The sequence below is a fragment of the Leuresthes tenuis genome, unplaced genomic scaffold (assembly GCF_036924035.1).
Source record: "Leuresthes tenuis unplaced genomic scaffold, fLeuTen1.0.hap1 SCAF_17, whole genome shotgun sequence".
NCBI lineage: Eukaryota > Metazoa > Chordata > Actinopteri > Atheriniformes > Atherinopsidae > Leuresthes > Leuresthes tenuis.
Window position 1 is genome coordinate 19310349 of NW_027325371.1, and position 21733 is coordinate 19332081.

The 21733-nt window shown below is 44.6% G+C and overlaps 1 protein-coding gene across 2 annotated transcripts; it reads left to right on the forward strand.

The window, feature by feature from the left end:
* The first annotated feature begins 8408 nt into the window (after positions 1–8408).
* Positions 8409–21435, forward strand: tcf20 (transcription factor 20). 2 transcript variants are annotated; one of them, XM_072369259.1, is made up of 6 exons: positions 8409–8954; positions 10788–19099; positions 19302–19395; positions 19506–19569; positions 19697–19797; positions 20604–21435. In XM_072369259.1, exons 2-6 carry the CDS (start codon positions 11960–11962, stop codon positions 20606–20608), a joined length of 7404 nt encoding a protein of 2467 aa, XP_072225360.1. In that variant the 5' UTR covers positions 8409–8954; positions 10788–11959; the 3' UTR covers positions 20609–21435. The 2 variants fall into 2 exon arrangements, with proteins under 2 accessions (XP_072225360.1, XP_072225361.1); XM_072369260.1 differs by having other exon boundaries at positions 19506–19555.
* Positions 21436–21733: the final 298 nt, after the last annotated feature.

Genomic DNA, 21733 nt, shown 5'->3' on the forward strand with positions numbered 1-21733 from the left:
CTAGCAACAAGAAATATTATGTCAAAAAACAGAGAACAGATGGATTGAAATTGAATGACAATGCTGCATATCAAGCTCATTGTTCCACAAATGCAAGACACAATGTCGGAAAGGCTGAACAAGAGCAGCTAATCAACCTAATTCAAGCATTTAGCGTGATGGCAGACAGACGCACTGTGTTTGAAACTTCCTGATTGTACACACACTCTGTACATGGTGAAGAAACTATTCTTTTATATCTAATTTGGCTGAAAGCTGTTATTACCTGTATTACCACATATTGTGCTCATGGAGGAAAAACATCAGGTGCTGATTTCTCGCAGCAGGTGGACAGCACACATGAGTATTTATGATCTATACAGATGAGGGAGTCCGCAAAGCACCAATGCCTGCATCAAACACATAGAAATACGGCTAAATAACTGTCAAGAATTGAGCATTGGCATTGCACTGATTCCTGGTCTCTATCTTTCCTTCATTAGAATGGCAGAATTCCACATTTATTAGGTTTGACCCAACTTCACTGTATTTTTTTTTAAAAAGTGAACAAAACTAACATTTGATGCAGCACTCACAATAAAAAGTTTGATAGCTGCATGTTTACCTCTGTGTTATATTAGCCTTTACTTTGATTACAATTTGTAATTGTGTTGGCGCTGAGGATACTAATTCTGGGAATTTTTCAGCTGAATTTATGTCCATTCTTGTTGAATAAAAATTTTTAGCTGCTCAACAGTCTGTGGTTGTCTTATTCTCCTCCCCATAATGCTTCATACAATTTTAAAAGGAGACAGATCTTGACAGCAGGTGGGCCAGTCAATCACACTCACTTTATATTTTTGAAGCCATGTTGTTGTAAGTCGTGCAGAACTAGGTCTGGTATTGTTCTGCTAATGTAACCACTTCAGCATCCGTGCCATGGACACTGATATCACTGATAACAGCCTGCTGTTTTGCATCTTCCAAGCACAGTCAGTTTTTCGAAACACAGCTGAAAAGTCATCTGACCACAAAACACGTCTCCACTGCCTTTCACTCCATCTGACATTAACTTTGTGTCCAGGGAGGTGAAAATGGTTTTCCAAAGTACTCCCGAACCAGTGTGGTTATATTGATCACGATGGCATGACCGTTTCTCACACAGTGCCACCTGAGGGCTCGAAGGTCACGCAAATCCAGCAGTGTTTTCTGCCCTTTGCCTTTTCAAATGGAAATGTCCTTAGAATCTCTTTCACGATATTATGCTATGAAGATGCTGAAACACTCCATTTCTTTGCAATGAGAAATATCTTTTCTGGACCAATCAATGATTCTCTGACTAGATTTGGCACAAAGTGGTGAGCCACGACCCATTCCTGCTTGGAAATACTACATTTCTGGTGGATGCTCCTTTTATACCCAATCCTGACACCCTCACCTGTCATCACTTAATTTTATGAACCGTATTCTGACGGTTACTGTGAATGATTTTTTTCTTAGCTTCGGTCCTAACATAAGGACACTTACTTACTTCTGAAATTGGCCCTTTTTTCTTTCTTTCTTTCTCTCTTTCTTTCTTTTTGTCCATATGTGCGTAGTTAAAACAAGGGAATGTTTTATCAGGGAACCGAGCCAGGTTAGCTGGCAGTAGCTTCATATTAATCATGTTGATATGACAGAGATATCAATGCAAAAGAGTTTCTTCCACAGTTAACAACCATTTTTCTCCAAAATCGTTGGTATGCCTTGACATCATATCGGTATTTAACAGTATTTGAACTTATTTTCAGTTTCAAACATTTTCTTCTATGGCGGCATGGCAAACTGGTTCATTTGGCCCAATTCCATTATTATGCAAATGTGAACAATTAATCAACATTTCAAATATGGAGTTATTCACATTTTTCACAATGATCACGCTGACTTGTCAGCCTTTATTGCTTCAGGTTAGTTAATTACTTTCCTTTATGCCAGCAGTGGTGAAGTTGCGCCGTATCTTAAACTTTTCAAATCATCAATAACACCTGAAGTGAAATAATTGCTTCATGATATTCAACACAGTTTAGCACAAATTATCACTGTTCTCTTGCACCAAATGATTCACAGTTAACAAAGCACATGTGTGCTGCCGACAGGATGAGGATGAATAATCAAGATGAAGATACGGCTGAGTAGCTCACGAATCCTGATTTTGCGGGCAGGCATGGAGAGCAGAGCGATGCGAGGAGATAAAGAGAGACACAGATGGAGTGACAGAACATCAACAAGTGAGATATCGCTGTGATAGTAAAAAGACAGAAGGTGAAAAGGAAGTGCCGAGGAGAAAGGGTTAAGGAGGAGAAGGGAGAGAGGAGGTTGCCTCGGCAACAGCAGCCAGCATTTTCTCTCTCTTTAACCATAGCTCATACACACACAGACACATGCACAGATTAACACATAGACAGACAAACACATGTTCTTCCCCTTACTCTGTCCTCTTCTTTTTCTTCTTCTGTTCTCACTCATTCTTCTTTTGTAGCTTTTGAGAGTCTCGCAGGTGATTTATTTATTTATTTTTTACGGTAAAAGTTTATTACTGCTGCATTCTGCTGCCCTGATGAGATTAAATGTTATAGATGCAATAAATGACAGAAGCATCAATAGATCCATATTGTTGGAAGAGTTTCTGGCTGCAAGATAATAGAAATTATGCCCAAAGGGCCCAATAAAGATCCTGCATGATTCAAAAGTTCCCAGCCACCGTATATGCCTACTTAAGGCTTCTACGTGCAATAATGCCTCTGTGTATGCTGCGTCCTCACGGCAAAATGTCTGACATGTTTTCCAGCCTCGTATTTGTTTGCATTTGTTGCAACACAGACTGTCAGCTGTCCCTCCACTGACACCTGCAGTGCATCAGCCTGACAGTGATCATAGCTCAGGCTTCCTGACCAAACCCTGTCATGCATGCATCTGCGTGGCATATCTCCACATGACAGCCGCCTGAGGGTGGAGAAGATCCAGTTACTGAGGTCACTGCAGTATAACAGGAGCAGTGTGTTACAGCTTGTGTGCTCTGAGGAGGCGCATGCTTTCTTTTTGTTCAGTCTGTAGAATGCATTTACCTGATGTAATACTGCTTTTTGTTGTATGTGTGCGACCTGTGGGCATGTGTCTTCTTCAACATGCCACTGTAAATGTGTGTGACATGTCTATGATGGCACAAAGGATTAGATTACACTGGATATAGGGTTAGTGTTATTGTCTGTGCACACAGGCATGCAGGCGCACTCCATGTGTGAGACAGAACCATATATCACACGGGGAGTAGAGTATGGACCCCCAAGGAGGAGTGGAGTCGTAAAGCACAGAGGCCCGCCATGAGTCACAAGGACAGTGCAGAAATGATGATGGCACCATCAAATTTAATGGGCAGGAGTTTGTAGGTGAGAGTAGAAGAAGAGACAAGAGGAGATGCAGTGGGAGGAGGTATCATGAGCCCAGCTGAGGCGAACCAAAGGGACCCTCAAGACAAACCGGCTTAATTGAAGCAATCATTCTCCTCCACTTCACATTATTTGATATCACTGATTAGAATTAGGATCTCAGTGTGGCCCTGAGAAGCTGGGCGCCATGAGTCACCTCTCCCACTCATGATCGCCTCATCCAGCAGGATCCACCTCTAAAAACCCTTGCACAAACTTGTTACCCGCCGCTCAAGCAGTGCATGTTTTCACGCCGGCAGTGTGGCATGCCGATGCCAAGCAAGCCTCTCTGCATCCTCCTAACACCCCCACCTCCTCCCTCTTTCACACTCTCCCACCCTCCCTTCATCCATCCCGGTATCCGTAGTGATTGGAGGCAGGGTTCGGGGGTTGCTAGGAGACGAGGCGAATGTGGCAGCGAGCCTCATTGTGAGAGAGTGTTACTAGGAGAGAGCGCTCCCTTCTGGTCTCCCTTGATGCTTACAGTGCTTTGGATCAGTTAAATGCCTTCAACCACCTCTCATCTTTGGTGAGCGCCCACAAGGATCACACAGGTAGGTGCGCATATGTTTGTGTGCTTAAGGGGATGGAGATATAGAAGAGTTTTTGTTCTATTTCGTTGCTACATTTGTCAAGTATCACTCGTTCGATGGGAGCAGTTAATCAAATTGTGGCGGGCTTAAGGGGTTCTAAATATATGTCTGTCATGTCCCTCTGAAGAGAGTAAATATTTGCATCATCAAACTCTGTCCAGGTCACAGGCTTCCTGTCTGCAGGTGCATTTCAGCTGAGCAGCATCATGTTCTTTGATCTAAAAGTGACTGTGAGGGGGTCACCAAACCTAGTATGAGTCAGGCTTCAATATATCATGTCTCTGTATATTCAGGCTGAAATATGTTTTCAGCCACTTTTTTTCAAAGCGGCGTTCATTGTACAAACATAATACTTAATGTCCGTGAGACACTAATTGTGGTATCGTACGACACTCCAGAGGAAGAGGGATCAAAGACTGTGAAATTGTACCAAAGCACAGCTTAAGAAGCATGCACTTCAAAGGCACTGATGGACTGGGATTTCAAACAAAACGATATGAGGGAGATGTTTCATCTCATTTAGCCTACTGCTATATTTCACAAGGCCAGTTCTGAGCAGTAAATGACATCTGTATGTTTGTTGTGTGACTCTGACTCCATGTGGTCATCAAGGAAACTGCAAATTACCAATGCTCTTCTACTCCTTTATGCTGGTTTGAAAATTAAAGTCACTTACAGAAGCAGAGAAACTATTGGACCACATGTGGGTAGATTGCAGCCCAAGGGCCAGAAGTCTGGTCTGCCACATCCTAAAATGAAAACAGATCAAAAGAATCTATAAAAACCAGCATGTTGTATATGAATATCAACTGAAAAATCGCTGCTCCCATTTTGCTTGAGTGCCGTCTACATGAAGAAAGGACTTGAATGGTCCTCCACTTGTCCTTGCCAATGACAGATCTGTATGGTCAGTGGCTGTGGTGGCAGAAACAAAGAGGAACACCAAATGTTGTGTTTTTAACCAAGAGCGGGCATCTAAATATTTTGTGACAAGTGTCTCTTCAAAGGCAGAATCTTTGATATGTCAAGAGATTACTGTTATATTTTAAGGGTGTGGCATCGAGAGATGCTTTTCTACTAGGTATGCCTACTCTGCTACAAACTTATGGTGGCAGGTAAAAGAGAACAGAACCCAAAACTGTCAGCAATATCAACATATCATCAGCACCCCTTTATATAAGCTCACAAAACAGAGCAAGGTGTTCTCTGACGGTGAATTTGCAGACTGACATAGGCAGCTAGTGTGAGCCCATGTTTCAATTCAGTTATCCATTGTGTGGCCCTTGGATTGATTTAACAGCCTTAATATGGCTCTCTGGAAAACAACCCAGGTTCAGACACACTTTCCAATTCATTCTGAATTAACAACTGTGTCCACACGAAACCTTTTGACTGCGACTGTATATTACAAGAACAGTATCATAGATAGTAATGCATTCTACAGGCAACTCCTAACGTGAATAGAGGGGCATTTGGTCCAGGCAATACAAAGTTCACTATTACTTTAAAGAAATACACAATAGTAGTAAAACCCAGTAGTAGAACCCCAAATCACAAGTTTGGACTGAAAAGAAAATGCAAATATGATAAAGAAAGAAGTACTTCCCTTGATCATTTTCACTTTTATTTAATTGTAGACAGTATTGTAGGCAGATATTTAATGTTTTGTCAAAAAAAAGTATTATAATTTGAAACAGACGATCTCAGCTATCAATAGTAATCTTGATTTGGAAGCAGGGTCCCTGAACGGCTCAGTCTTTGAGGAGCAATCATGGGCCAAGAATCTCCAGTTTGAAAGTCACTGAAAAGCTTTGATGTTGTTTAATATTCCGTCTGTTCTTAGAGGCCCGTGTTCTTCCAACAAGAACTTGACATTAAAATGATACTTTTGGACTTGTCAGTGGATTTTCCTTTCATTAAGATTTGAGAAATGAGTTAAAAAAATTACAGCAACTACTGAGAATAGATTTCGCTCTGATTCTGGTAAAGGTACAGTCACCTTAAAAAGAAAGTACACCCTCTGTCAATTCTAAGGTTATATGTATCAGGACATAAAGAAAATCTTCCTTTCCAGGTCTTATAAAAAGGGAAATACAACCACAGATGAACAACAATCCACTACATATCAAGACCGCATTGTTGTTATTATTTGTTATTAATAACAAAAAGTCATGCAGAAGCTGTGACTAAAAATGAAATACAACCCAGCACCTTTAGCGGCAATGGCTTGAATTGATCGTTTTCTGCATTCGTTTATATGCAATTCAAACTCTCATTCATCCCACCGCAGCATTTCAGGTTGAGGTCTGAACTTTGACTGGACCGTCGCAACACCTTGATTCTTTTCTTTTTCAGACATTCTGTCCCAAACACATTCTGCTGCTGTGTTTGGGATCATTGTCCAACTGCATGACCCAGCTTCAACCAAGCTTTGGGCTGTCAGACAGACGGCCTCACATTTTACTTTATGGTATTTTGATATACAGAAGAGTTCACGGTTGACTTCAATGACTGTGAGGCGTCCAGGTCCTGGGGCTGCAACACCAGCACAGATGATCGCCCCTCCACCGCTGTGCTTCACAGTTGGTCCAAATACTTTGGAAAAGGCCTTAAAACCCTTCCCAGATTGATGGGCAGCAACAATTGCTTCACTAAGATCATTGTCGATGTATTTCCTCATTAGCGCTGTGTTAACACAAACCTGGATGCTCCAGACCAGAAAATTGGCTTATTGTTCTTTGTTGAAACATAAAACTTTAGAACTGAGAGTTGGTGTTCTTTCTTTTTCATGACTGTAGATGGTTTCAAAATGGAAATGCAGGCTCTGCAATTTATCTTATATCGTTATAGATTTTTCTTTTTGGCTCTTGTTTGATTTTATCTGTTTTAAAATCTTGCCTTTTACCATTTTAAGTGGAACATGTTACCAAAAAAAACCCAGCCAAAACCAGCCTTCATCTTCTGTCGATCTTCCATGAAAATCCTTCTGAGGCTCCATCTTTAACGAGCAGAAAACGTACAAAAAAATCATACAAATGTAGTGATTCCCATTGATCTTTTTTCTTTCTTTGGCAACGTTGTGCTTTGAGTCTCTTCTGTGGAAGATTTTATGACCTTGTCCAAGATGGAAAGAGTCTTGAGTGTTTCCCAGTAGGTGTTCCTGTTGATTGGATCGGCCTGGCTGCCTGACTTGCTGGCCCAGAGTATCATTGCCCTTTATCTTGCCTCTCAGCTCTTTCACTTCGACTTATTGTGGCTACACGAGCGCGCAGCTGCTTGCGAGTGATTCGCGGTTGAACATTGAACAAACAAAAAAATTAAATCGCCAAAGAAAATTTAGAAAAAAGCTAAATAACAAAACAAACGTAGATATGTAGTCTAAAAATTATCCACAGTTACGGCTCTGTGATGCAGTTGCTATGGCAACTATGATAGAAATAGACGTGCATCTGCAAGGGAATGAAATGTATTGAACTGTTGGTTAGAAACAGAGAGATGTTGCCCTTGTGACTGACAACTTAACTGAGTGGCTGAATACGTGTTTGTGAATTACAGCTCTGAGATAGTGCGTCTGTCTTTGTCCTTGCATGGGTTCTGTGTATGCATGTTGTGATGAGGGGGAGCGTGTACGTGAGCGAGACGGCATGTATGACACACTGCAGTATATTAAAAGTGCAGCACCGTGGACGGAGGGCATAGGGCACATCATTACGATGGCTGGAGAGCGTGAGTGGCTCTGTGCTGCGCTCGCCGGCCCTGTGTGAGAGCAGATAAGCCGAGGCACAGGCAGCACAATAAATTTAATGGGAAAGGATTCTGTTTGCAGCCCCTCTATTGTTGCCGTGGAAGTGATGATGTTCTGAGAGAGTCGTGTCGGGCGCTGATCGACAGCTTGGAATTGAGGCAGTGACTTCATTTATTTTTTTCTTTATGTAAAAAATGTAGTGCCACTGTGCTCAGTAAGTCAGTATTTCAGCATTCTGCAAACTTAACAGGCTTCACCCACTGCACTGCAATCTTTCTCTAATGTAGGCACGCGCATTTTCTCACAAATTGTCTTTTATCTGTTGCCCAGTTCATTACAGACACAGCCATCCATTTCTTTCAGTCCTGCCTCCTCTCCATATTGCCTTTGTACCCTGGTGCCTTCATTAGGCTAATTCACTTTCACTTGACATGAAATAAGAACAAAGGAGCAGTAGCAAGATACCAATGCAAAAGAATGCATGTGTAATTTTGGCAGAATCTTAGGTTTTGTGGCAGAAATAGGCGATAATCAATGAAAAAGCAAAGGCTTTTCAGAGAGGGTGGGGTGGTGGAGGGATGTGATGGAGAGAGATGAGGGAGGGGGTGCTGGAATATGAGTGTGTATGCATTTTCAAGGCGGTCTTTCTGTTGCAAGAAAAAAAACAGTAGTCCAACAGGAAAACGAACAGCTCGAGCTACTGATGGAGGCATGGAAATGCAATTTAGTGACGGAAACTGACGTCTGAAATCTTCGTGCCGTAATGGAGGCTTGAGAAAAGGCAACGGGTTTAATTTTAGTTTGAGATAGGTGGAATCACCTCAGCCGTGTGTGAAAGAGGGAGAGAGGCGAGGGAACAAGAGGGGAGGGGGCGGGGGTGTATGGACCTCGCTGGTTACGGGACCCACAGGCACCCCGATTGTGCTCTGCTCTCATCATTTTTGGAGGTGAGGACAAAAGAAAAAAGGGGAAATCGGAGGAAAGGCCCGGGATCTGAGTGTCGTGACGGGCCCCCCGACTCCGCCGCCGCTGGTCGGGGTTGTCTGGACTCAAAGGGCTGAGGGAAAAGCGGCGGAGCAGTCGACTCGAGACTGGGGTTTCCTGCCACAGCAGCGGGATTGTCACAAAACAGCCTTTCACTCTTCGAGGGGCCTTGTATTGCTACGTTTTCAGGTATGCATATAGAGTGTGTTAGCTAGCCTGTCTCTCCCTCTGACTTGGCTCTCCCTGGCAAATGTTAGCGTTGTTTATACAAGGAAAATGTCTGGCTGCGTGACGGCAATTTTGTAATGCAGCACTCACGCCAGGTCTCTTGATAGAATACGTTATTTATGCTAGCTAACCCATTTACTCTGAGCTCCAGTGAATTTCTGAGAGGTAACATCTGCACCTAATCACGTCTCTTTAGTAGCTAAACGCTGCTTGGCTCCCTGTGCCTTTAGCCTGTTATAACTATCGGTTTGTATATAATGTGCTTGTAATAATGTAACAAGTAGAAATAACCAAACTTGGGAAGATGCTAACGAGTGGTTCTAGCTTAGCTAGCTCCCAGCTTATGCGGCTAGCTCACATATTTAATTTGCAGTATTTGAGGTATTTTAGCTAACGCTAACCCCACAAAGCTAAAAGAGGCAGCTCTACAAAGCTAATTGTAATGCGTATACCTTGCTATTGGCTAATGTAGTCTACTTCTGTAGTACAAATACCAATGTTATGTTGATGGCAACATGTCAAACCAAATAAATATGACAAAGCCAACGTTTGGTCGTTCTCTCCAAAAGCACTGCGTACATTTTTACCAATTAGGCAGCATTGCAGTTGATTGACTTACTGACAGACTGCACTAAGCCAGGTTTTTATTATTGGTGCACTGTTCGTGTGCTGTCGGTGCTGCCGTTTGGTCGTGCACAGTGGGATGCTGTGATTAATAAGTAATCTAGAAATAGGCTAATGGAACGACTGAAGTGACTCTGGAATCAAACGCTTGAGAGCAGAGCTGTTTGACGATCTAGTCCGTGTGACTCAGTTTGATTGATTAGCTATGATCAGTTTTATTGTGTAGCCACTCTGGCCATGCCCCCAATCAACTTACCACTTTCCCCGACTGATTACTTGTCAGTGGTGGCCTCTAAAAAGAAAAGCCACCCACAGTTGTTTTGGGGTTATTAACAATATTGCGACATACTTAAAACAGACAATGGAAGGCTTGTGTCACAAATGGTAAGGACAGGTACTGACCCATAAAGGTGGCATCATCCCTTTTGCCATCTCCTGTAATGGTTAAATCCAACAAGAAAATAAGTAAAAACACTACATTTGATCCTTTTTTGGGGTCTCACTGTTGATGGTGGGATATTATTCTCTGCAAAGGATGTTTGTTTACATATGAGTAAGCGTTTGTGACCTTGTCTGTGTTACTTGGTTGCCTTAGCAGCCTTTGCCCACTTTTCTTTCCAGCGATGCTATTTGTTGGAAGCCAAAGGAGGCGGCTGGAGCACACATTGTTAAACAAGGGTGCAGGCTGCATTATAAAATACAAGCCCTGATGCAAGGCTATACTAATATTAGAGCAAGCAAGGCTAGAGGCAGCCTTTGATTGAAGAGGTTGCAAGTAGCATGAGTTATTGCTCACATTATATGACTGTTTTGATGAATACATTGTGTGAGAATTGCTGATGTGATTTGATTCATCTGATTCTGCACCAGCTCATCGTTTTAAATGAGCAAAGCCTCAGCAAATTAGAAATGAAGTAAAACTGAGTTCAAACAAACACTAAACATCAGTGTCATTAATTCTGTTTGTGTCTGCATTAGCAAATTGTTACAGTTTAATTGAATAATAATGAGATAATCTGACTAACATCATTTAAAAAAAAAAAAAAGAAGAAAGCCACTTGTCTGAAATGTACATTTCAAGTCTGTGCGTACAACAGTAGAGCTGTAAAACAAGATGTGTTCAGTAAATTAAGGCTGTGCTAACTATTTGTCTTTTTTGTATTTCCACAGTTGTGAAGATTTCTGGTCAGTAACTCATGGACAATAATATGCGTGGATATACCCAAGAGACAGAACACAGGAGCTTGAATTGATGGAATCTGAAGTGGAATAAATGGATTACCCTTATTCTGGAAAATTGTTGCCATGGAACTGTCTAGAATTAAATGATGGTTGACAGAAAACATCAAAGGTAAGACGACTAAATGCTGAGGACACAAGAGGGCACCGTGAGGAAGCAGAGCACCGTGAAGGGAGACGTTACTAAGTAGGGACCAAATTCTTCTACAGGCCAAATGAATGTGTGCATCTGGAAAGAAAGAGCTTTTCCCTCTGCATCCAAGAGCGGATGAGAAGATCCATGGAGTGTTTGCCTCCGGGAGCGTTTAGTGAGGCTCTGCATTCAAACCTCCTGTTTTTCTTACTGGAGTTCTTGTCTCACACAGGTGTGAGTCAGGTCCGGGGAAACTTGCACACGTTGACGAACTGAAGGAATTGCTGTCACACCAAACAATCTCAATGGTGTTTTTTTGAGATTTTTTTCCCTCCTTTTTTTTTTTTTTTTGTTTAGTTTTTTCTTTTCTGCAGTTGGATCAATTAATCCTATAATAGTACCGCTTGCTTGAGCTGTTGTTATAGTGGAGCGCATCCGTGTAAAGACATTTAAGGTTGAAAATCTCACATGGTGATGTGGCAGTCGTCCGTGATTTCATCGCCTTCTCAGTGCCGATCAGCTTCGTGGGAATGACTGCTCATTCCTCATGAAGTAGAAATCTTCTTCTCGACATATCTCTTTTAAAACAATGTGCTTTTGAAGACCCAGCTTTGAGAGAAAGGTTTTTGAAGTGGAAACAACCTCCAAACACGTTGAATATGTCAGATTTTTAAGATTTTGGGCCTTATTCGTTATTGGTAAAACTATCACAAGTTCAACCTCCTTACCCTCCCGTTATGCTATGGAAAGTGGTTAGAACATCTGCGATATAAACATATATTCCTTTGCTTCAGCTCTTTAGTGGATTTCAGAAGCATTTCCCTGTTTTACTACCAGGGTGTTGACTCTCTTTATGGTTACTGCCATAAGCCTTCCAGTTTTTTAACTGAATCATTCCTGGAATAGACACTGACAGATATTTCCGTTTTTTTTTTTTAGATAAAAAAAAAAATCCAAACTTGGATAAACGATGCAGAATTTCTCTAACAGTCCAGCCCCTCCCTCCATCCCCCCTGGGTTCAGTGGGAGGGGTGTGGGCGGACCTACATATCCCCCTCAGCCAGCAGAGCCCCAGATCTCCCCAAGGATGACAGATGACTACGCAGGGATGCAACAGCAGAGCCTGCACAGAGGGCATCACCTCCCAAGTCAGGCCAGCCACATGCTTGCTTACAGTGCGAGAAACAGAGGAGCTGTGGAGCCACCACCAACACAGGGTACCATTCACAGTGGCAACAGTAACAACCCCTACAGGAAGGATGCTATGGATTATTATTTTTCAATGGGTGGAAAAGACAGGCATAGAAGGGGAGGCATGGGTTATGGGGGAGGGTTTGGATACCCCAGTATTGATGGACATATACCTCACCAGTACCGGCATCCTGGATCTAGCTCTGCACCGTCCTCTGGCCTGATGTCACCATATCCAGTAGACTATGGCTCTGGTGCTGGTTCAGGTGTGGGTGCTGGAGCCTTCTCTCCTTCTCATCAGTACAGTATGAATCAGAACCCTGCAATGCAGTCAGTTCCGGGTTCTCAGATGCAACACCGCCAGCACGGGCAGACCTTCCCGGTCGTCCACCATGGGCAGCAGCATAGGAGCTACACACACTCTGGGCATAGAATGACCCCACAGTACCCACATTACTCTCCACAGGGTGGAGCATCCACAGGGTCATCAGGAATGTATAGCCCCCCTCCACAGAGATATCTCGATGGAGCTGCTAACACTGGCTTTGATCCCAAAGTCAACAGTTCTCCCAGTGTCAACTCCAGTTCAAATTCAATCTCTAGTTCAGTTGCTGCTAACAGTGTGGGGCCAATGGAGAATGTTCAACAGAGTTACCATGCTGCAAATTATCATGGATATTCCCCACAGTCGCACTCACTTCACAAACAGGCAACACTACAGCACCGCAACTCACAGCATAGTTTAGGTGTAGGATATGACAGTTCTCTGAAGATGCAGCACCAGGGTCCATCTCCAGGCTCTGTTTATGCTAAACATCATCAAGCCTCCACTCCCAGTATACCTCAACCAGCATCTCAAGAAATAGCCAAATCTCCGATGCATCCTAATGCGCAGCAGACTCAAATGAACCAAAACTTTAGTCCAATATCGAACCCCTCCCCTGCTGCCTCAGCAGTGCATTCCCCCAGCTGTAGCTCCTCGCCTTCCCCTTTGATGGGTGTCTCAGAGGCACATGGAAACCCTTCAAGTCATGGTCATTCGCATCCTCCCACATCAAATCCCCGTAGCAGCCATGGTCATGGTAGATTACTGCAGACTATGCCTCAGTTAAGTCCCACACCCAACTCAAATAGCAGCATCAGTAGTTGTGGTAGCAGTGGTAGTCATAAAGCTCACAACATGAGTGCAGTTGGAGGGAGCAGTCTTCCTCCATCAGGCCGCAACAAAGTGGGTCAAGGCGCTGGAATTGGATCCAGAGAAGAAGGCTTGTCTGTTTATTCAGCTTCTTCACTTGACAAAATGCAGGATGCCGGCCTGAATAGTCTTAATGCCTTGAGCTCACAAGTAGCCAATCTACCAAACACAGTTCAGCACATGCTCCTCACTGACACAGTGCTCTCACAGAAGAGGAAAGATGGCGGGCAGATGCAACAGGCAACACACAGCGTGCCGCCGTCGCAAACAAGGAGCCGAAATGCAAGTGCAGCCTCAAGCACTAGCACTGTCAAAGATGGAGGTGCAGTGGGGGTTGGTGATGGTGCCAGTCTAGATGCTGGTGCTGATGAAGACTTGTCTTTGATGTCAGCTGGGGGCCTATCGGGGACCAAAGTTGACAGAGAGGAGCAGTTTTCTGAAGGGGAACATGGGAGGGTGAGGCAGATGAGTGGTGCGAGCAGCGAGTCTGAAGCAACTGGCTATAATCAAACCCAAACACAGAGTGAACAAGCATCCAGTGTTAAAACAGTTGCCTCCGATTCTCCATCCAAAGACGCAGTTGCCACAGAAACAAAAGTAAAAGAAGTTCACATTCCTTCGTCATCGTCGTCTCCGTCCTTTGGATATCAGTCATCGGAGACAGGTCCAACGATACATTCGACACCTCCAGTTTCCTCGTCCCCATCATTCACCTCTTCCAGTATTGCCCCTCCCCAACCAAACTGTGCCCCAGAAACTGGTTTGACTTCTAATGATGACACAGGTGGGGAGAGAAAGGCAACAGAAATAAAAAATGAAAGCGAAGCTGCAGCTGAGAAAACACAGAAGGCCAGTAGCCCAATACAACAAGATGGAGAAGTCGATCCACAGAATGGCCAGGACAAGGAAAATAGATTGCTCTCCGAAACCAAATCGCACAATTATAAGAAAGAAGACAAGCATACATCAGAAGAACAGCAGAATGCCAGCAATGTTGGTGTGATTGTTTCAGCTCGATCCGAAGGAACTCAGGCTGAAAAAAGTAAGCATTCCCAAGACAACTGTGTGGAAGAGAAGCAGTCACACTCTTACTTTAGGGAGTCGAGCAGTCATAATGGTGAGGAAGGTGTAGATCTGAGTCTGTATTCCTCCCAACACCAGAAATCAAACTCTGGAAGGTCTCACAATCCTCCACAGACTGCTTCACATAAATATAGCAGTCCAGAATCAACATATGGCTCAGATTTGTCCATGAAGAACAGAGTGAGGGCTGGCCCACTGGGTGTAACGGAATCTAATCCCAGATTCTTAAGCTACCAACAGTCACAAACTGGATATGTTCCCGTGCATCCAAAAGATGCTGGAGGTTCTGTAGCTGAAACTTTGCCGAAGAGAGGCCAAGGAGAGGGATCTAAAGGTCAGGAGGAGAATTCACAGATGCAGCAATTCCCAAGCCTTTTGCAAGAGGTTCTTCAAGGTTACAATTTAGATAGACGCTATGGTAGACCAGAACAGGCATATCCTGCACATCATCAAGTTCAACAGCAGTTTCCAACCAGACACGCATTTGGCATGACTGAAGGCGCAAGGATTCAAAGTGGAGTACCTGAGGTTTTGGCTCATTCTGCTCAAATGGGTAGTTCTGGAAAACCCCAAAATAAGAGACATGGAAGTGAGCCTGATTTCAAAACAGATCCCCAGTCCACTGTGAAGTCAGAGTTGTCCAATGCTAAGATTCTCCACAATACTGAAAAAACTGAAGTGGGTGTGTCCCAGAGCCATTTATCACAGGCTACAGAGTCTCAGGAACCCCCACCAAAACATATAAACTTAGCTGACTATTCCCTGCCACAGAAAAAAGCCTCAACTAATGCGTCCAACCCTTCCTCTGCAGTGCAGGAGCTCCTTTTGCAGGAGCCAGAACCGCTGACTGGCACCACTGGTCAAACAGAGTCTCAGAAATCATCAGGCTCCATATTAGCCCCATCAGAGCGACGCTCTGTCATCTGTGATGTGTCGCCAAACCGACGCAGCACGCCAGAGAGGGACAGGGAGAGAGACAGAGAGAGGGAGCGGGAGAAATGTCCGAGCGGAGCTTCTGTGATTCAGCAGCCATTCTCCTCTCCAGCAGCAGCCAGCGACTCCAGTAAAAAGGATACGGGAGAGAAACAAGTGGTGAAAATGGAAACGCCATCGAAAGAGGCTGGGACAAATTTACAACCTGAGCATCGTGGAAGTGGTGGGGTTAATGAAGCAGACCTGGAGTATCATTCCAAGTCTGTTCATTCAGTTGGAATGAGCGCTGACCCCTACAGGCGAGGTAGTCTTGATATTACCCCCATGACTTCTCATCCTTTGAGCACTAATCCTTTGTCTTCACCGTCAAGGCATCAGTCATATCTTCATGGTGTTGATCTGTCAGCCGGGGGTGGCAGCTCATTCCCTGCTTTTCGATATGGAGATACAAGGGAAAGCAACATGATGTCACGGAGTAATCCACATTTTCCCTCTCACCATCCATACCACCATCTACCACCACAGTCTCAAACCACAAATAAGCTTCAAATGTATCCGCACCCCCGTGGCCCCCCTCTTCACCCCCACGACATGAGCGACTGGGTGAAAGCAATGAGCAGGCCTTCTAAGGAGATGATGATGCAGCCTGGCTCTTCTCCTGGAAGACACAAGGTCAGCCAATCAGAGCAGAGGCAGCGAGCAATTTCCCAAGGTGACGTGCCCAGTGAGCAACACATAGGCAAAACGTCACTCCATCATCAAAGTGCTTACTATGAAATGAAAATGTGGGAATCGGCACACTCTGGAAGAGAGTGCGCTCGCATGATAGAAGGAGACGCCTACTATAGAGCACAGCCTCCTCCTCCACCTCCCCCTCTTCCATCTCCCGCTCCTGTCATTTCACATGGCCCTGTTCCTCCACAAATGTCTCTTAGTCAAAACATTGCCGAGCCTGAGGCCTGCAGAGGAGCCACAGAGGAGGCCAAGCACCCCTGCCCGCCTCTCCCACCCAGCTCCACTAAGCCTCCTGCTGATGTGAACTCCACTCAGCCACCGGGGCAGCGTCAGGCTAAAGCTGCGGGTTCTGGGGACACAAATCCGCTAATATTAAGAAGAAGAGTTCGCTCTTTTATCTCTCCTATTCCCGCCAAAAGACAACTCCAGGATGCGTCTCAGCAGAGAGTTGCCACAAATTCGCATCACTCCCCTGGGGCTCAGTCAGAGTCCAGCCATCACAATGAAGATGACTCATCCAGTTCAGACTTGCCATGTCCCAGACTCACCTCCCCTCTGCCAGGAGAGAACACCTTTTCACAAACTCTGTCTCCATCAAGTGGTAACACCAAGATCTTGCCTGCCAGAAAAGGACGAGGTTTGAAACTAGAGGCAATAGTGCAGAAAATCACCCCTAATATTAAAAAGCCAACAGGCCATGTTGATGACGAGTCAAACCATTACCCAGGCTTCTCACACTCAGAAATACCAACATTTAATGAGTCACAGGACCAAGACTTAGCACATTTCCCCAGGGGTGCAGGAGGGGATGATAGTTACATGGATGAAAGTCACTTAAAAAGCATGCTTCCCTTCAGAGGAGTTGATGAAACTGGGCCTTTACCAACGCCTGTCTACTCGTGTGATCCCCATCAGACGTCTCAAGCCATCAAACAGGATTTTGACTTTGGGTTAGGGGCTGCTGTGGGTTCCACATCCGGGGACAAGGAAGACTTTGCTTTACTCGGGCCTTTACCTCCTCCTCCGCCTCTTCCCCGTCCTGTGCAGGGCTCCCCACCTCCGTCTTCATCTGCCCTGTCAGATATTCAACATTTCACAAACACTTACCAGCAGCTTGAGACACGAAGGGGAGAGCAGTCTGCTGCCAACCTTCTACGACAGAAACTTCAAGAATCGGGCATGGGATTTGATGACTACCCTGGCAGTGACTACTACGGGACTCCCCCGCCCCACCAAGGACACATGCTGAACAGACAACATCAGATGTCTTCAGGAAGGTCCAGTCTGTCGCCACAAGATTCAAAGCCACTAGAGAGTGTTGTGCCTAAAGGCTATTTCCCGTCCGGCAAGAAAAAGGGCAGGCCTGTAGGGAGTGTGAATAAGCAAAAACGGGCTCAGAACCAAGTCCCAACGCAGGCCCAGCCTCAGGTCCAGACACAGAACACAACACCAAGTGCTCCTCCAGCCCCACCCATTCCCTCTCCAGCAGCTGTTACACCCCCTTTAACAGTGGAGACTACCAGCAGCACATCAACCCCCACCGCACCCCCTCTGTCAGAAAATAAAGACACTCCCCTGCTAGCCCCGCCCATTCTGACCCAGGTTGTGAAAGCTGACGTCGAGAGTGAGGACACTCAGCCAGAGATCGAGGTGAAACCTGTGCGACGCAGACGCAGAGGTGTGAAAGATGAAGATGAGCCATTGGAGGCGAGGGGACGTCAGAGGAGGAGAAGGAGAGGGGCAGTAGCGGCGACACCATCAATGGCCAAAGATGACCTAGAAACACTTTCAGCGGCAGGAGGGAGTCTCAGCACAAATAGAGTTTTCATGGATCCAAATAGAAAGGGCCCGTTTATTCCTCACATACATGTAGAGAAAAAAGTACCTGAGATTGGGGCGGTGTGTACAATTGTAAACGCTGAGGAGGACAAGATGAAAGGAGAGCGCAGTGCAGTCGGAGGGAAAGCAGGCGGGAGTGGAATTGATTCTCTCCTGACCTCAGCTCTTTCTTCCCAGTTATCTCGGCGAGACAGAGAATTGGAGAAAAGGGAGACAGACGAGGTGGAAAGTACACTTCAGTCAGGCAAAGCACTTCCTTCGTCTGGCTATATTGTTTCAGGCCCCGTGATTACAGAGACCAATCACTCTGGCCGCCTGCTATGTTGCCTGTGTCAGAAATGGGCAAATTACAAGCACCTTGGAGATCTCTATGGGCCATACTATCCAGCTGAATATGCTGCAAAGCTTCCCAAGAACCAGCCCCAGATCAGACAGTGTCAGGCCGCCACAGGCACAAACAAAACTGGACCAAATTCAGACATAAACTCAAATGCTTTGAGTGCCATCCAAGACACACAAACACAACATGCTCAGCCCACCAAGCCCTCAACTGAGAGTGACTGTGGCATCAAGCCAGATTCAGACCCAACATGTCTCACCACTACAGTCACAACTGCTTCCCCAGCTGGAACAAAGGAGATGATGACACATGTGGCTGGCAAGCTAAGTAACCCCACCTCATCCTCTTCCTCCTCTGCCACAGTTAAAACATCCCTGACCTGGGACATGAATCCAGATATCCGACCTATCCCTGAGCTTAAGAGAGAGCCAGACCTCGAAAGTGACCAGCAGCCGGCTCTGAAACAGCTGCAGCAGCCGACGGATGTAGCTCAACAGCGACCTCAACACAGAAAGTTGACCTCGCACCCCCGCTTTAAAAGGCGACACAAGTCCAGTGAAGATTCCCCAAGAATGGTACCATCCAACAGCAAGGCATCCCTGCCCTTTCAGCCGCCACCCCCCGCCTTGGACTCCCTGGGACCCTTGGCCCAACTCGCACAGCTGCCTCAGATGCCCATGGACCCAGAGGAACTGTGGGTACATGAAGGATGTATAGTCTGGACCAGTGGGGTGTACCTTGTCAATGGAAGACTGTACGGCCTGCAGGAGGCACTAGATGGTGCCAGAGAAACAGTGAGTGTAATCTGTATCTATTTGACCTGTTTTGTTTAGGGATGGGTCAGATTAATGGACTTTAACATGTTTCAGTGGCTCATGCGTTGTTGTACATGTGATAATGTCACCAAACAGCTGACTTGAATACTGCTAGCTTTAGTAGTTGTACTTTTCAGCGCTGTCTGTTATGGTCTTGAAACATATTGTCTTTTCTTCTCAGAGTTGTTCATACTGTGAGATGGTCGGCTCGACCCTGGGCTGCTACAGTAAAGGCTGCACACTCCGCTACCACTACCTATGTGCTATTGAAGCCGGTGAGTGGCTGTTTAAAACACAGCTGCTCCGTAAAGGATTTAAGCTGATTGTTTCTTACAGCACCGTGACAGCATCCAGCAAGGTTTGATATTGTTTTTCCCTTTGCCAGATTGTTCACTAAACGAAGATAACTTCTCCATGAGGTGTCCGAAGCACAAGGTAAAGAAAGAGAGGTTGGTCTTCATTTGTCGTTTGGACGAAAATCTCACTATTTCGGTCTTTTCTTTCACCCCCCCCGCAACAGAATCAATGAATCACCTCTGTTGTTGTTGTTTTTTCTCTCATCTCTTTGGAATTCAGTTTACCCAGAGCATACGGCCAGCCAAGTCAGTGTACCTGGAGCAGTCAGAGAGAGGCTGAGGGAGACGGAGAGGAGGAGGAGACACAGGAGTCTGGGAGCTGTAAGTCGAAACTCATCTGCATGTTTTTACCCATTTGTGTTTGGATGTGAATCGTTAGCTTTCATTTGAATCTTATTATATTAGCTGTAGTTCATTAAAACAAAAAAAAAAAAAGAGAGTTTAACGGTTCACACTTATTAGAGTGAGAGTTTAACGGTTCACACTTATTAGAGTGAGAGTTTAACGGTTCACACTTATTAGAGTGAGAGTTTAACGGTTCACACTTATTAGAGTGAGAGCTTCGTGTAGACAGGAAAACAGTCCCTCCCTCACTGGATGTTAGCATTTAATCTTGTGTTGTTTCGCGGCCCACTTCAATGTAAAGATTCCACTTCACCGCCCAGCAGGACCAGTCAAAACCAAGAAATCAACATAGCATTGCTGTTTTTCATAGCATTCTTTGGTTTTGCTGTGCTAGAAAGGACTAATTCACCATTTAAAACTATAGAACCCCGCGCAGCACGAGCTACTTTTTGTTTAGCTCGCTCTTGGACTCCTCCTTAGGATAATCATCACTCTCACTCTCCTGCTTTTCTCACCTTTTTCTCCCCCTCTCCTTCAAACCAGCCTGTTTCCATGGAAACTGATACACAGACATTAAAGGATTTGTTGTATAGGTCTGTTTATGTAGGATTTATGTTGGAGAGGTTAGACTTCACAGTGTCAAGATATGTTGCTTTCCTTCGTTGTCTTGGTAATTATTCCAACCTAAAGTACGTCTTAACAGAACAATGGAAGTCTTTGGAATCATTTAGTTTATCTCAAAGTCTTTGGGCTCAGGTCTATGTGTGTGTCTCCTTGCTCAGGTTAACTTGGACGGTTGAAGAATGAGACGGGACTTTGCGGAGAACAACTAAAGGGAATGTACAATTTCTCGACAGAAATCGACATTATCTACATTTAGGACAATGGAGAAAAGAAAACGTTTTTAATATCGCTCTTACTTCAAAGTGGAAGAAGAAGAAGAAGAAAAAAACCCGCGGACATGCAACACAGAGGAACGGAGTTGCCAGACAGAGACTTAAGAAAATCCACAACGATAAAAGCGAGATGAAATGAGACGTCGGGACCGACGGAGGAATTAAAGGAACTTTGCTGTAAAGAACAAAAGAAACAAACTTCCTCTCTAGGCTTACTTTGATTTTCCAGACACCCTTAAAGTGTTCAGCTCTTGTTTATCATCATCTATCTTTTTTTTTTTCTTTACTTTGCTTTGAGGATGTGTATTGGGAGCAGGTTGGGTGTTAACCCCCCCCCCCCAAAAAGAAAAGGAGAGTATTTTGTATCCTCTCATGAGTAGTATTTTATCTTATGATATTAGGATGATCTCATTCATTATTTTAGTCCTCATTACTATTTTGTATCCTCGTCAGTATTTACTTATGAAAATGAAATGGATGTATCTCACTTTATATTCAGTCAGCACATGAGTTGGAATTGATATTTTTCTTTGTTTTTTACCCCCCATTCCTGGAGAGGGAGGAGCCAGAGGGATGATGTCTGGAATGTCAGGGTCGAGTTTGCCACAAAGACATTATTGCCTTGGAGAACGGACATCTGTTGCCTTTCAAAAAGTCGTGTATGAGTGAGAAATGAGTGTGTGCGTGAGGAAAAAAATGCCAATATCTGGGTCTTTAATTCCATTTTTGGTCCTTTTGAAAAGTGTTCTTATTTTTCATCGCTGGGGTTTTTATGGTACAGATAGTATTCATGAAAAATCAGATGGACAGTCTTATTTTTCAAATACAAAAATGTTCGTAAACGTGCAAATAGAAAGAGACTTGTGGGCGGAGATAACACTATGGACTAAACGCGTGTTTGCCATCCTTAACCATGCTGAGAAGAAAGATGAAGGACGGGACACTGAGGCGCTTTCATCTCTGTGAAATTATACTTTCTTCATGCAATTTTACATTTGACTAACGTACGTCAGTCC